Genomic DNA, 16,127 nt, shown 5'->3' on the forward strand with positions numbered 1-16,127 from the left:
AAAACAAAATAGGGATGCATTGCAGGAGCCAATGATATTATCATCAATTACTATAGGAGGACCAATGCAGAATTTGAGAATTGAGAATGCTTGTCACGAAAAGTCTAGGGCTAACAAGCGGGACAATTCCAAGAGGTAGTTGATTTTGTAGAATCTCTTGACAACAGGAAGCTAAAAAAAAGTAAGAAAAGAAAAAAAAAATACACATGCAAGGGTTAACCTAATAAGAGTAACCCCCAAAATAGTACAATTAGGAATAGATGAGGGATAAAGACACTAAAAAGTGGTAGAAATAGATGAAGACCACCAACAAATGAAAAACAAAATCCTCTTGTATCAATGTTTAGATGCATAGGAGGAGCCAACACAATTATCATCGATCATTGTATAAGTAGTTAAGTACCAATGCAAAATTTGAGAATTCTTGTCAAAGAAAGTCCAAGGCTAATAGGTTGCACAATCGTAGGAAGTAGGTGATTTTGTATAGGATCTCCTAACATTCAAAGGCAAAGAATTTTTGTAGAAGGAAAAAATTGGCAATTTGATCTTTTACTCCTATGATCTATGTCATGGAAAGGTGACGTGAGAGGGTCTCCAATGCCAAGAAGAGAAAGAGCCATGACAATTATAGTGAGCTTTTACAATTATCCTGAATTTACTTCGGAAATCCAAGAATCATAGTCAATACAACAAGGAGCCAATCTCAGTCAATTACATCATGAACAAGAGGATCAAGCATAGACATCATGAAGTCGGGATCAAACATCATCAAAGAGAGAACAAGGTGAATTCCCAAGCAAGAAGGTGAAAAGCAGGTGTGATCAAGGAGAGATAGTTTCAGAAGAGTTAAGAACAGTTAGAAAGTCGACTTGATCACCAAGATGATGCCATTTGGGAATATGTGCCATCACATCATGCAGTTACACAATGTTGAGTATCAAGAGATATTGCTCGTGATGAGGTATAAAGTCTACAAGGCATGCAAGGATCAACTCACCTTCATCAACTAATTAGGAAATGACATGTCAGCAGGTCCAGATACAATGAACCTGACTCATTCAGTGCAGGGGCAAATGACATGTGTCAGTTCATCAAATATTGTTCAATGTTCCTAACCTTTTTTTTCATTGGTCTGAATTCTATGAGGGACATGTGTCCTAATTAATGTAATAATCCCATTGGTTGAAGGAAGTTAGTGATAACTAACCCTAATTAGGGTTTTATCATATAATCTCGGCCATTCATTTGTAATCCATATGAGCCATTCATTGTAAATGAGACCTCTATATAAGGCTCAACCTTTCGTTTGTAAAGGTTAATCGTGAATAGTGTTGTTGGCATAAATTGCCTGTTGTTATGTTTGATAATATTTTTTATTCGACAATGTATTAATTAATTGTATTGAGTGGATTGTCAGTCTCGGGTAGTTATGTGTCAGTTGGTTGATTGTTGTGTACCTCTCGGCAACCGTCGGGTCCTTTAAATATGTCGTCTACTGCCAAGGAAGGGGGATGGTATTGTCGAATCTATTGTAATCCTTGGCCGATCGTCTTTGGTCTCTTCTCTGTAATAATTGAATGTGCGAATAAAGATATATTTTCTGCCGTGTCTAGTATGCATTGTCATGTACGTTATTATTTCCTGTATTTAATTTACCAGTTGTACCAGCAAACATTTTGGCGTCGTTGCCTTAAAAGAAATCAGGTCAGCCTTGAGTGATTCATGTCCGTAGATCCCATCAAAGGTGAGAAGAGGCCACAGGGTGGTCAAGACCAAGCGATTAGGTGATTTGCCGACCCTCGGCTAGAGGGAGCACAGAGACGAGTGGAAACCTGGAAGTACTCGGAGTGTTGGGACACTAGAGGTGGATGTGTAGAGGACGCGTGCATGTTTGAGAGTGCAAGGAAAGCATCGGAACGTAGCGGTCAGAACAATTCACTCAGGTCCGACACACCTGGAAGCACTCGAAGTGTTGGGGACGCTGAAGGTGGACGTGTAGAGGACGCCTGCATGGCTGAGAGTGCAAGGAAAGCACCAGAACATAGTGGTCGAAACAGTCCACCCAGGTGCGGCACTCAAGGTGAATACACACGTACCTTCTGAGTGAAAATAATGTTGAACACCCAAGAGAAGCAGAAACTGTCGAAGTTCACGAGAGACGGGTCAGAGGACCCGGTACGGCATTGCAAAACATGCATAACCATTTGGGAGGCAAATGGCCAAGATGACAGGGACTACTGGCTGAAGGCAATTCCCGCCACCCTTCGGGGGATCTCCATTGATTGGTACACAGACCTTGACGCCCAGCACAAGACGAGATGGAGTGATCTGAAGAGGGCGTTCCAGGAGGAATTCAAACTCTTGAGGGATGATAATGAGATCGTGGCCAAAATCTATAATACTAAGCAAGGGAAAAATGAGAGTGTATGCGCTTACAACCGTAGGCTCAAAGAACTGTTGAACAAGATGGAAAACTAGCCAGCCGACGGGTTGAAGAAGAGGTTTTTAATAGAGGGGTTGATACCCTCATTGCGCAAGAAGATGAAAGTAGTGCCTCCATCCTCATACGCCGATGCGTACAATCGAGCGATGGACATTGAGAGTGAAAATAAAACCTCCTCCCGAGAGAAGAGGAAGATCGATGATGATGAGAGCACCAAAGGTAGTAGTGACGAAGAATCCAAAACTGTACGAGCCCTTCGACGGGATATGTTGAGAATGATGAAAGAATTGAAGGCTAAGAAAGGAACCAGCAATGAAGGTAATGAACTATGGTGTATTGAGTGCAAAAGGGAGGGGCACACGAAAGGTAATTGTCCTAAAAATATGTTTTGTGAAATTTGCCAAGTGCTGGGGCATTCAATCAAGGAGTGCCCATACAATTTGAAGATGAGAAGTACACAAGTACTCTTCACACAAGGAGAGTCCAGCCCATTGAAATCACAGAATGTATTGCCAAGTGGTTATGGAAATCAACGAGGGCAAAACCAAATACAGTACGACTCCAGAGGACATCTTATCATACAGTGTCGGCAATGTAGTGAATGGGGACACTTTGCGAGAGACTGCCATAACAAGAAAGACAACATACAATTATTGTGCAAATGGTGTGGACCAGGTGACCATGAAAACACCAACTGCCCGAATCAGAAGGGTATTAATATGCTGAACGTGGAGGAACAAGAGTACGTAGTTTTGGCAATCACAAGAGCACAAACAAAGAAGGCAATGTATTCAAACTCTAGTACGGAAAAGGAACAAGCCGAAGTAGAACAAGTGTTGGCGAAGGAACAAGTAACTTCCAATGGAACTGCAAGTATGTCATTGCGGGAGTCGGAGAAGAACATAGTCCGGCAGGTGCTACAAACAACTGTACCCATCAAGGTGGCAGACCTTCTTCAAACTATGTCACAACTGAGAATGGCAATTGCCAACACAATCAGTGACGACACTGTCTTCCAGAAACAATGTAAGCCACACGAGGAACTGACGGGAGAACCATCAGCCAAAGGGAATGAGTCCAGTGATCCAATGTTGTTGACGGTGAGCATCGGGAGGAAGTCGGCGGTCGTCGAGATGGAAATAATGGGGAAGAAGTTGATAAACACCATTGTCGATGGAGGCTCGAGAGTAAATGTACTGCCAGAAGACACATGGAAATGTCTGGGGAAGTCGAAGCTTTGGCCGCCAACCTTCCACTTGGTAGGTGCCGACCAGCACAACATCCAGCCGTTGGGAACATTGATGGCACAAAAAGTAATGATTGGGACACAACAATTTTTCTTGGACTTTGTAGTTATCCGGTTACAAAAGAAAGCATACGATGCACTCCTTGGGAGGGGATGGTTGGTTACTGCCAAGGCGAATCATAACTAGAAGCGAAACACACTCTCGATCGAGAGTGACGAGAGGAAGCACGTCATTGACTTGAGGAACCAGGCGGTGAGTGAAAAACTGGCACCCTCGGACTCTGAGTTTGAGGGTGGAGAGTTAGGTATGGACGGAGGAAGGAAAGGCATGAAACCCAACGATGAAGGGGTGCTCAAACTAGAAGATTGCTCTGAGGATGAGATGAGTTCTCTTAATGGATTATTTCACTGGCAGATGGAGGATTATGAAGTTTTCCACCCCGACTGTAACATGCTACAAATTGGCCAAATTGAGGAAGACAAAGTCCATTGTACAATATTCATTTGTGCACATTCGGCGTTGGTGTGTCTGGGTTGTATGAACAGTTGCCAAGTGAGCCTGTACTGTATGAACAGAGGTCGTCGAGTGGGAATGGGGAAGTATCTAAGGTGTACGAAGAAGACTCACAGGGCGAGGATCTGAAATTGGATGCTGTAGAGCCTGGTGGAGATGCCCCGAAGAAGTTAATACTATACACTAAACGGTTCACATCAGCCGAAAGTAATTCAACTGTATGGTTCAAATCAGCCGAGAGCAAGTTGACCATACAACCCATAAGAGTTGAGAGTACATGGAGCATATGGTCCACAGGAACCAAGAGTGAAGTTGTCGAAGGATTGTCTCTGTACGCCAAGAGTAAAGTTTTTGAGGAATTGTCACTGTACGCGGAGAGTAAAGTTGTCGAATGATTGACTAAGTCCATACCATACGTCATACAATTCATAGCAGACGAACAAGTTGGCTCCTGAGAGTCCAGGTTGCGTCGACGTGATGAGGTTACCACATGAAGCTAAGAGCCCTAGCTACACCGTACAAACTAGAGAAGCTGAGTGTTGGAGATTCGTACAGTCAAGGGAGAGCCGGGGAGCAGACTTGATAGTAGGACAAAATCGAGAGAGGAAAGGAACATTCCCATCCAACCATAGGAGAAGTCGAATCCATATGGTGCAGGTGAAGAAGTAGAAATACCGTACAGTGTACGATCGACACTCAAGCGCAAAGCAAGGCAAGGAGTCCGTGCGGCGTACAAAAGAGCACCATTTCGTACGGCGTACCTCGTTCAATCAACCCGTACAGCATAGCTTATCCATCCATTTCGTACGGCATAGTCCATTCATTTGACCCGTACGGCATACGGCATAAACTACATGGAGAACAGGGTACAGTGTACGGTGAAACCATACGGCGAATATCGCACAGGAGGCATCGTACGACATACAGGGAAGTCATACGGACATTGTACAAGAGGCATCGTACGGTATATAGGGAAGCAATCAAGGAGAGGTCGTTCAACCACGCTACAGGTACGGCAACCAATGGCTGAGGTCGTACGGCAACCAAGAGAAATCCGTACGAACCACAGGAGGAATGTCATACGGTCAAGGAAGTAGTATATAAAAAACTCGAAGGCATCAGCTTTGAGTTGGATGAAGGGAGTCTCAAGCCACACAATACCCGTGCGGGAGAATGCACCTTGATCAGAATTTTGACTTCATTGGCCTCGTTTCTAACGTCTTAAAAAAGCAGAAAATTGATGCACGCCATGGAGTTCCGTGTGGGTTTGAAGGGACCCTGTGAGGGGCTCTGCCCCTTGACCCCATTGGGGGCATTGCCCCAAATCCCCATTTGATTTGGCAAGTACACTACAAGTTGGGGGTGTCCAGTCGAAGTCACTATCTGTCATTAGTCTTTCCAAATATCAATTGATGTTTGCTTGTCGTCTGGAAGACAACTTTTCTTTGGGGGGGGGGGGGATGATGTTGTCGGCATAAATTGCTTGTTGTTATGTTTGATAACATTTGTTATCCGACAATGTATTAATTACTTGTATTGAGTGGGTTGTCAGTCTCGGGTAGTTATGTGTCGGTTGGTTGATGGTTGTGTACCTCTCGGCAACCGTCGGGTCCTTTAAATATGTTGTGTATTGCCAAGGAAGGGGGATGGTATTGTCGGATCTATTGTAATCCTTGGCTGACTGTCTTTGGTCTCTTCTCTATAATAATTGAATGTGCGTGGTATGCATTGTCATGTACATTATTATTTCCTGTATTTAATTTACCAGTTGTACCAGCAAACAAATAGTTCATAGTTAGCTAGTAGTAGTAGAGTAGGAGGAAGTTCGAAGCTGTTGCCAAGACTTGATGAAATTAATACATGATTTTCATTGAAGCATGGTGGATCTCTATGTGTTGTTTTTACAGTTTGCATGGTTTCTTGTTACTTCTCAAATATAGTTGAAGTTAATTGATTATAATGGAGAAATTTAATGATATGTGATGAATTCCTTGGTTCATACTTTTTGTGGTTTGTTGAGTGTAAGCCATAGTGTAAAGTTAGCCTGAACCTCATTATTGCAATAGTTTGATTGTGAATGTTTCATTTGGATTGCCCCGGTATTGGGTATTTGAATGAATGGTTTACAATATGAAAATCTTTCATTATCTTTGGAGATCGCGCCAGTGTTGTGTAGTTGTAGTTATCATGACGAAGCAAGCTTGGTTTGAAGGAATTTGTCTCTCAAAGCGTCATCCTTTATCATCATTGTCCTTAAGATTAGATTAGACTTCTCAACCCTTCATCCTTTTGTTCTTTATTTTTCCAAGTTAGTATAGATTCCGCATCCCAGTTGTTTTGCAAAGCAAAGTCTCTTTTTGATTACTAGCATTATCACATCAATACACTAAGTCTATCCAGAATATAAAGTCGATTGTTCACATTGTAAACCTTGGAGTTGCCTTATTTGATCATATTCTTTAGCATATGAGGTTTTGTTTGTTCAAGAGGGGATAGAATACTTGGTATTTTGTTCTATGTTTGAGGTGTCCTAAAAAACACATCAACACTACTTAATCAAAATGGTCATAATTGTTAAACATTTCTCCCCAATCTATTGCAGGATACAAGGAGAAAGCTTTAATGATAACTTAGCTGCTTGAAGATAGATAACAATTGACAATCATCACCACCCCATAGGCAAGGTCCAATCTGTTGTCATAGGAGTAACGTACCCTAATGTACTATTCGTAATTTCCTGATATTATCCACCACTGTAAGGGAAATTCGAATAGCCCATGTTACCATTGGATTCAGTTATATTCTCTTCCTACAACTTCTAGGCACAAGAATTAGTAAGCATGATATAGTCATCCATACCATATCGCATTCCTTGCACATCCCTTAATAACTACACATTGTACCCCTAGTGCTCTAGTCTATTTTGTAGATGCCTCATGGGCAGCTTTTGTAATGTCCCACCCCCAGTGGAACACTAGAAAACTGCTTTGTAGCAACCTGCTTGTTTATTTAGATTAAAAATACTATATTTCTTTTGAAGGTGGTCTTTCAGAACTAGACAAAAGTTGCAAGATGTGTTTTTTAAAGAGTTTGCAATGTTTTTGAACAAATATGAACTCGTACAAATATTGCATACATCTAATACTGAATAAAATGATGATATTTTGTAACTATGAAAGAACTTTCAGATTTAATTTAAAGCCGGAATATTACAATATCCCTGTAGCTTAGTACTTCAAATGACTTTACAAGTCTATTTAGGCATATCCGATTTGCTATGCTTTGAAACTTGAGGTTGGATGAATAAGAAAGGACTTTCCCAAGTCTGATTTATAAGCAGTCAGCCAACCAAGTCACTAAGAAAATCTGATTTGCAGCAGCTTTAAACAAGTCAGTTGCTTTCCAAGATAAGTCAACAGCTGGGTCTGATTCCTTGATGGTGCTTACAACTATTCCCTCTTTGGACAACCTCTAGGGGGTTATTTTGGTTCCAAAATAGCTCAAGGAGAGTACAGCCTGTCGAGCAAGCTGCACACTCAGAATTTCACCTTAAAACTTTTCAGAATTCTGCTTCCAACTGATGCAAACTGTCCTAAACTGTTGGTGATGGATTTGACTTGTGTAGACCACTAAAAATCTGGAAATGAGTGATCATCTTTGTAACAAACCAAGCGAAGAGGGGTCAGCCTAGCACACAAGTTGCTTTCTCAACAAATATGTCAAAAATGCTCCAAACCCTATCAAAATTGATGTAATCTTCAACCAATTTGCTGGCATGAGTAAGACTTGTTATCCCAATACTGAAAACACTTAGCAATGCCTCTCCTTAGCTTCAAACAAGCCAAGAAAGGGATCAGCCACTCTAGCATAAAGACAGCTCACTCAGATATTATGTTAAAGCTGCTCCAAACCCCTTCCAAAATTTGATACAAATACCTTCAAACTGCTGGAAATGGAGTTTCATACAAACCCCAATCTGGAAATGCATCAAAAGACTCTTGTTCATTTCCAACAAGCCATATAGGGAGTGGCTAAACAAGCAAGCTCCTCTTTCAGATTTCTATCAGCAAATACCTCTTCCAAAACTAGTTTCTTTGTCGCCCAATTGAGATCCCTGAAATAGAATCTCCTTGCACACTCTTGGCTGGTCTCTCACAGCTGCAAGTGTTTAAGAACAATAGAGGTTTCCGTCTCCAAGGTCTTCAAAACCCTAAGGCTGATAAGCTCCACAAGGAGGCAGAAATAATTATCAGCAAAAACATGAATAGAAATGAGTCTCCAATGACCTTTAAAGACCTTTCTTCAAGTTGTCCTAATTAGGGTTGAAACCCTAACACCTCAATCAAATTTAATGAATTAAATAATAGTTACTTTATCCTCATAACAATTCTCCCACTTAGGACATGCACTTTATGTTATATGTTTTCTCCACTTATACTAACCTTTTATCTCTCTCTTCCCCATTCACTCTCTCACTAGGAATAGGTACTTTGGAAATGTGAAACTTAACATTATAAATATGTTTTAAGTGACCCAAGGAGAGATTATAAAGTAATATGCATCAACTTTAATATATCTTTTTAATTTGCTTTTTTTTCTCTCGCCTCATGGATACTTGGCAAGGAAGCACCTCACTCTCTTTCTAGTCTCATGTATGCTTTTGTCATTTTGAAGGAGATATTCTAGGGTTTAATACAGTTTTAGACTGGCGACTTGGAGATAACAATATTGTCGACTAATTCCACCCATGTTTACTCTAAAGTGCCCTCTGAAATAGGAGAAAATAACCAGTCCAGTGTCCTCTGCCTGTCCTTATCAATCTGCGAGGACTTTGTTAATAGACTGATCCTGATCTATTGATTCTGGCTAAAAAGGGGACATTACAGCTTCATGTGCCTCAATGTGGCCTCTTTGAGAAACTTTTGCAAATATTGTTACATTTTCCATGAACATGCTTGTTAATTCTAAATTTTCCTTATATTTAATTTTTTGTTTATTGAGGCCTTTAACGTTCTAGACCTGGATGCATAAATACTTGTTTTGCATTTTTATGTAGATCATTTTTGAAGCTGCAGTTAGTCATTCTATCTCTATCCCTTGTTTTTGTCACAGGAAAAGGGATGCTTTGAAGACTGGAGGTGAAGCACATGTTGTATCTAATCCGTCCAAAAATCCACCTGGTGGCAGTGTAGATCTGGCAAACACAATTATGAAGCTTTTATCATCTGCAGATGGTGCTGTTCTAAGGAGGCTATTAGTAACTGCTGTAAGGCATATTCATAACTCTACTAGATGCATTTTCTCGCTTAGTTGTTTCTCCTCAAATTTCACAGTCCATATAGAACGTTTCTCTGCCATATTTTTAAAAGATGACAAATATTCTTACAGTAAATTAATGTGGGTTCTGAACTATGAGAAATTAATTATATTTCACTGAGGTAACGTTAAAAATTTGCTATCATTTTATTATCATATAATTAAATAATTTGAATAGAGGACAAAAGGTAAAATTTCAATGCCTCTAAACAAGACGATATTGTGAAAATTTTATTTTAAGCAGATAAAAATATGCAGATTTTTACTTCAACAGTCATATCTCAAATGAGTACAACATATTAGAAAGTTTGTCTTACAGATAGTTACTGTAGGTTTTTATATTTTTTTATTTATGCACATTTGGGTTTAATGCCTCTTTCTCTGACTAAAGCTCTTGCATTTTAAAAAAAAATGGATTTCTTTGATGTGCAGGATACTCCATCTTTAGCAAAGACTTTTGTCTCTGTAGATGCCACTGAATTTCGCAGAAATGTTGTAGAAAACTTTGCAGAAATTCTGTCTGAATGGGGCACAAGAATCCTGAGAGAAGAACACATCTATCTACGTCAAACAGCTATAAACCATGATCAAACAGATAGAATGGAGAGTAGTAATGCCTCATCCTTGGACGTGTACAAGAATTTGTTGAGAGACCACCGCCTTAAGGTAGTGCTTTTTACAGCACTTAAAAGGTTAACAAGAAGTCCACTGTTGATGCTGAGAGTCTGCTGGACCTGTGCTATGATATTATGTTCTGCTTTGGCATTGGCCTCTCATCGACTGCTGGTGGAACTCTGTCACATTTACGTACAACCAGTTCCAGTTGTGAGAAAAAGAAAGCTTGCTTATCAGACTGTTGCTTAGAAGGCAACTAGGCATCCTGATTTCTGTTGGCATAATACGACCAAATCACCAGACAAATATGAAGGCATACTGGGAATATTGAGTGCCTTCTAATGTATGGGCTACTTCAGAAGAAAAAAACTCCTACGTGCCATATATATATGTGGAAAGTTTGTCTATATATATATTAGAGATCACACTTGAGTTCAAACTCCTATGGCGATTTGGAGCTTCCAGACTGATGGAATTAGTGCTTGGGTTTTTAAGATGGCAAGTCTCACCAACAAGGAACCAAGGTAGGAAGTTGATTGGATGTGGGTAACTATTTTGAAAAATTCTTCTCTAATGCATCACCGATACAGCTTACAAGATTTTTGAACCTAATCAAACGACATCACCTGATACATAACGTCAGGGAGGCAAGCAGAGGATGAAATATTACATGCAGAAGATTCAGGCTAGAAAAGATTTTCTTTTGTACAAATTAATATTTTAGGGTGGTTTCATGTATTCATATTTATTTACCCAAGGGCTGAGAAAGGTTTGAGAAGTTGAAAAGTACCATCTAATAATAATTAATTAGTTTCGATGAAAATTTGTTATCATTCCAAGCACTTGTATAATACATGACAGTAGTGGTTTTTTCTGCTTCAGAGTATTCGTGTAGCAAATGCTTAAGTTGGAAAGACACTTCAAATATAATGGCTAACTACGAAGCATTAACTGTCGTCCATTGAAAGTAGCAGTGACTTGCATTAACGATTTGTCAGGTTGTGTTCTCATGCTTTGAGATTGGATGTCATTGAGAAAATGATATAGATTTGACACTGTACGTAAAAAAGTGCAGTGGTCAAGATTGAAAGTCACATCATTTGTTTTTATCATCAAAAACTATTCTTGTCTAGTTTTATATGTCCCATTCTACATGCAAAGTTTTATAAACTAAACAAGTCGCAGATTAAAAAATAGCAGTTATTGAGATTGGAAGTCATGGTCTGTTCATCTGAGTTTGATGACCGAATAATTACATGTCGAATAGAGTTCCCTTGGGTTCTCCATAAAAAAATTCTGGCTTACTTAAAGAAACTAAAGTTTATTCTAGTATTTTGTCTAATTAATATCCAAGTCAATTAAGTAATATATAACTGAAAAAATCTTTTTGCTTGTTGAAATATAATATGCAATCCTTAGTGTTTCCTTACATGTAGAAAAATATGACTATGGAATATGTAAACTGTTTGGTAAATGATGGCCATTGCTTAAACAATTTTTTTTTATTTTATTATTTTGGAACAAATTTGTTGTTTGGTAAATGATGGCCATTGTTTAAATAAAAAAAAAATTAATTTTTTTTTATTTTAGTATTTCAGAACAAATTTGTTATGTATGTTCTTAGATATGATCAATCTTCCATAATCAATGGATGCATTTTCACTATCATCTCAATATGGTGGCACTAATTTTTAATATTGTTGAAAGCATCTTTTAATATATTGGTAATATTTTTTTGTTATCTTTCAAAGATATATTTTGCAAATAATAATGCACATATTTTGATTGTAGTACATAAGTTACTAGCATACATATCTATATAAAAATATGTGAGAGATATCCTTCTCCAGATGCTTATTAAAAAATGACACCTAAAAAGAATATCTCTATACAAATTTTAAAATATATTTAAGTCTAAAATATAATATTTATGTTTTTGAAAGATAAATATATAGATAATGTAATATTAATACTATTTTATATCTCACCAATTTATATAGATGAATTAAAAGAAACCCTAATAGAATTTAACCATGTGTCATTATAAGAACTTTCAATATGATTTTTATTTTATTTTTTTCTTCTCTTCTTTCGTTGTTTTGTATTTGCAATGTGCAGGTCTCAAGAAGTGGCCTTGAAGGAGACAAAGACATGGATTTTAGATAGCTGAAAGAAAGATGAAAAAAATTAAGAGATGACCCAAGTACTATATTGGTTGTTATGATTCATTTGAGCTCATAGACAGCAAAATAGAACTCGGTTTACTTTGCTTTTTGTTTTTTTTGGTAATGAAAATTGTTCATTTATCTCAGCAAGAAACCTTGTGCCCAAAGAAAGATGAAAAAAATTAAGAGATGACCCAAGTAATATATTGGTTGTTATGATTCATTTGAGCTCATAGATAGCAAAATAAAACTCAGTTTACTTTGCTTTTTGTTTTTATTTTCTTAGTTTTTCTTTTTTGGCAATGAAAATTAGAACAAATGAAAATTGTTCATTTATCTCAACAAGAAACCTTGTGCATAAATATCGTGTACATTTGCAAGGTGGACAAGACGTTTGAATCTTTTATTTCATCAAATTATTATTAGTTGCAAACAATTTCTAAAAACATGATTATGACTTGAGGAATTTTTTTTATACACAAGTTCATTATATCCCTTAATAGAATTATATAACATCTATCAACATAATCAATAGATCTTGGAGATTATAAACTATTATCTATTTCAAATGGAGTCTTGTAACACGAGCTTAGGTCACAATCATGTGGATTAAGATTATTGTATCTTGATAATTTAGTAAAGTGTGAAGTCCTAAATAGTGTGCATACATTATGTCCATAGTTTGATGTATCAATGGAAAATTTGTCATTGCAGTAGTTTATGATATTATTAATTTAAGAAAAAAATCATGTATTGCAAGCACAAGGGATTCAAAACATGCACAATGTTAATCTAGGATTTTAAAAGGAGGAGTATATTTTGTACATGTGAAATTATAAATATCTCATTCTCCTAAGATGTTTTATTTTCTAGTTTTGAAATGTAAATAATCCTTATCAAATGGATCAAATTCTCCTTTAATAATCTTCTTATTCCTTTTTCACTTTGATTATAATATTATATTCTTTTCTTTTTAAATCCTATTTGATGGATTTATGATTCAATATTTCAATCGAATTTTTCTATATAATTTTTTTGTAGAGCCATGTGTGTACTTCACACTTGAAAGCAATGAATTAATATATTCAAATTTCAAAACGAAATTTTGTGATTGTTTTGTTTATTTTATTTAAACACAAACAATACTTGCAATTATGCCTCTCCAACAAGCAATTTAAATGATGAAGAGCCATATAGAAGATGTTAGTTGTCGTTTCCTTTATTTCGACAATCAAATGTATCGGCAATATTAATTTCTCTATAAGAAGATTTAATGATCATTTTGCTTTAGCTCTAGGATCAAACGTACTAGTAGTATTAACTTTTGTGTAATGTCAGTCTGCTCATTGTAAATTTAAATCAATACATTAAAAGTTGCTCGAGTCTCAACACCCTTGTGTATTTAGCCATATTATGCACATCATAAATAACCAATATGAAAAGTCTTCAAGTGGATTTTTCTTGGTAAAGTTCACATGTATTATTCCTCATCTCCTCCCCCCATATCCCTGTCAGATGTTAGAAATTGCAAAAAAAATAATAATAATAATAATTTTAGGAATGTTTAGTTTTTTTATGTTTTTGCAAAATGAAAAATTTTTGGTGGACTACTAGACTTCTTCCTCCTCTCCTAATTGATGGTCTTACAAAAAAGTTGTACAATTTTTATGGAGTCCTTTCATTCCTTGATTTTCTCTTGTTTCATCTATTTGCAAGTTTTTGACAAACATATGAAATTATGTCTCCTCTCCCAACCTCTCATCCTCTTCTACATCGTATCCCCACTTCTTCTACATCCTTGCTTTGTGAATTTGTAAGGTCCTGATGGTCCTCTAAACTTCCCTTCCCCATCCTTATGTCTTGATCTCCCTCTGTCTTACAAGCCTACAATCTTTTGTTCCCACTATTTTGCAAACTTGTGGAATTCTAAAATATTTATTTTGTTTCATCTCATCCTACACTTCCCTTTGTCAATTTTACATTATTTTCCCATAGAGTTGTTTGAAAGCTTTATTGTTCTTTTTATTCATTTGTGGATTTCTTTTAAAGATTGAGATATTCTTGCCTCCAATTCTGAATCTTTTCCCTACTTGTTTACTCATTCTCTCAACTCACTCATTTTTAATCCATTTGCAAGGTTTTGAACTTATGAATTTCCATACCCATGTCCAATTCTCACCTTTAATCACATAATGAAATGTTGTAGCTCCCGTCTTAATTTTTTCCACTTTTCCTCCAATCTTTTCCTATAGATTTTTGGTGGACTTTCAAAATTCTATTCTAATCTTATACTAACTTCAACTTTTGCATCTAACTCCACAAAGGTTTTCGATGCTTTTTTCATTTGTTTCTTCTTGTGTGGAGTAAAGCTAACTCCCAAACATTCATTTTTTTATTTGGATATTCAATCTTGACTTCCACTTCTGTATCTAATTCTCACAAAGTGTAATGATTACCCCATACCGGACATAATTTTGCACACAATTTTTATAAAACATTATTTTTTTATTGATTTTTCGTAAAACATTATTCCATCACATTTAAGATATCAAATAAGTAACTTACATCTAGAGACAACAATGCAAGTAATTTCAAGCAAGTTCTCAACATCCATGCATACTACATGTTATCCATTAGAACATAATTAGACTATATATAATAACTAATGGAAGAATATTGTTTTCATTACCTGAAAGCATACCTTGAGCATTTTGCAAGGTCCTGTAGACTCCTTATCTTTAACTTGGTATGGTTTGCATAGGGGATGCAATATGATTCCACCAAAATGGATATAACCCCTAACCACCTCTCCAAGCGGATTTTTTGGACCGTGGTCCAGGCGTGGACATTTAGACCATCCTGCAAAGGATAGGGTTGACTTCCTAATAACCAATTACCCAAGGTGTTCCTACCATTGGTGAACTAAGATACCAATTCCATATCACAATATACAATTTCAATACTAGGATGTGGGTTCAAAATGTTAACTACTCATACTTCATTAAAAATTATCTTCCTTGCAATCCATTGGATGGCTAAACAACCAAGGTGGTCAACTGTCTACATTTTGTCGGCCTTAAGATCTACACAATATTGGCAAAAAAACATCCAACCCTAAAGCATACACTGGACGTCTATTGTCGGCATGTTATTGGCCTCATGGCCCACATGTTCCTAGTGAAATTTGTTCAAGCCTCTAGAGTAGCACAATTTGAAGCTTTCTTCAACATTTCCCTTATGATTCTCACATAATTTTGATATTCTTGGAGTAGCTATGGCCCAAAAGTCGCACAATTTTCTAACTCATCACATCCTATAGGTGTTCTGCACTTCCTGCCATACAAGGCTTTGAATAGTGTCATTTGAATGGAAGAATGGTATGAGTTGTTATATGTAAACTCTACTATATAGGAAAATACTCCTCCCACTTAGTGGATTGATCCATGGCATACATCTAGAGCATGTCTTACATAATTTGGTTGACTCTCTACTTTACTGTCCATTTTGTTAGATTCTACAAAAAGCGAGAACCGAGCCAGGATCTGATGTCGGTCGTAGATCACATGCAACTCTAAGCAACAGATGATCGAAGATCAAAATAGCTGAATGAAGATAAATCTGATATGAGAGAAAAATAGAGACAAAGAAGAGAATTTTGAGAAGACTATCACCGAGCTATCACTGAACTTGTGAAGGTGAGAGTATAATGCTTATTATATAAAAAAATAATAGCATATACATCCAAGGGGTGCATTAGCTCCTATTCCCCATAAAAAGTGGGAGGTTTTACCTAATACCCTATAAAAGGTGAGAGGTTTTCACCTACTT

The 16,127-nt window shown here is 37.2% G+C and overlaps 1 protein-coding gene across 1 annotated transcript in view; it reads left to right on the top strand.

Annotated features, from left to right (window-relative positions):
- LOC131070828 (uncharacterized) overlaps positions 1-11,228 on the top strand; it is a 170,452-nt gene extending 159,224 nt beyond the window's left edge. The window contains exons 13-14 of the mRNA XM_059214336.1: positions 9,316-9,469; positions 9,952-11,228. Of these exons, the coding sequence (XP_059070319.1) occupies positions 9,316-9,469; positions 9,952-10,383 (586 nt within the window). The 3' untranslated portion in view covers positions 10,384-11,228. The remainder of the gene's footprint in view (positions 1-9,315; positions 9,470-9,951) is intronic.
- Positions 11,229-16,127: the final 4,899 nt, after the last annotated feature.

The sequence above is a fragment of the Cryptomeria japonica genome, chromosome 11 (genome assembly GCF_030272615.1).
Source record: "Cryptomeria japonica chromosome 11, Sugi_1.0, whole genome shotgun sequence".
Classification (NCBI taxonomy): domain Eukaryota; kingdom Viridiplantae; phylum Streptophyta; class Pinopsida; order Cupressales; family Cupressaceae; genus Cryptomeria; species Cryptomeria japonica.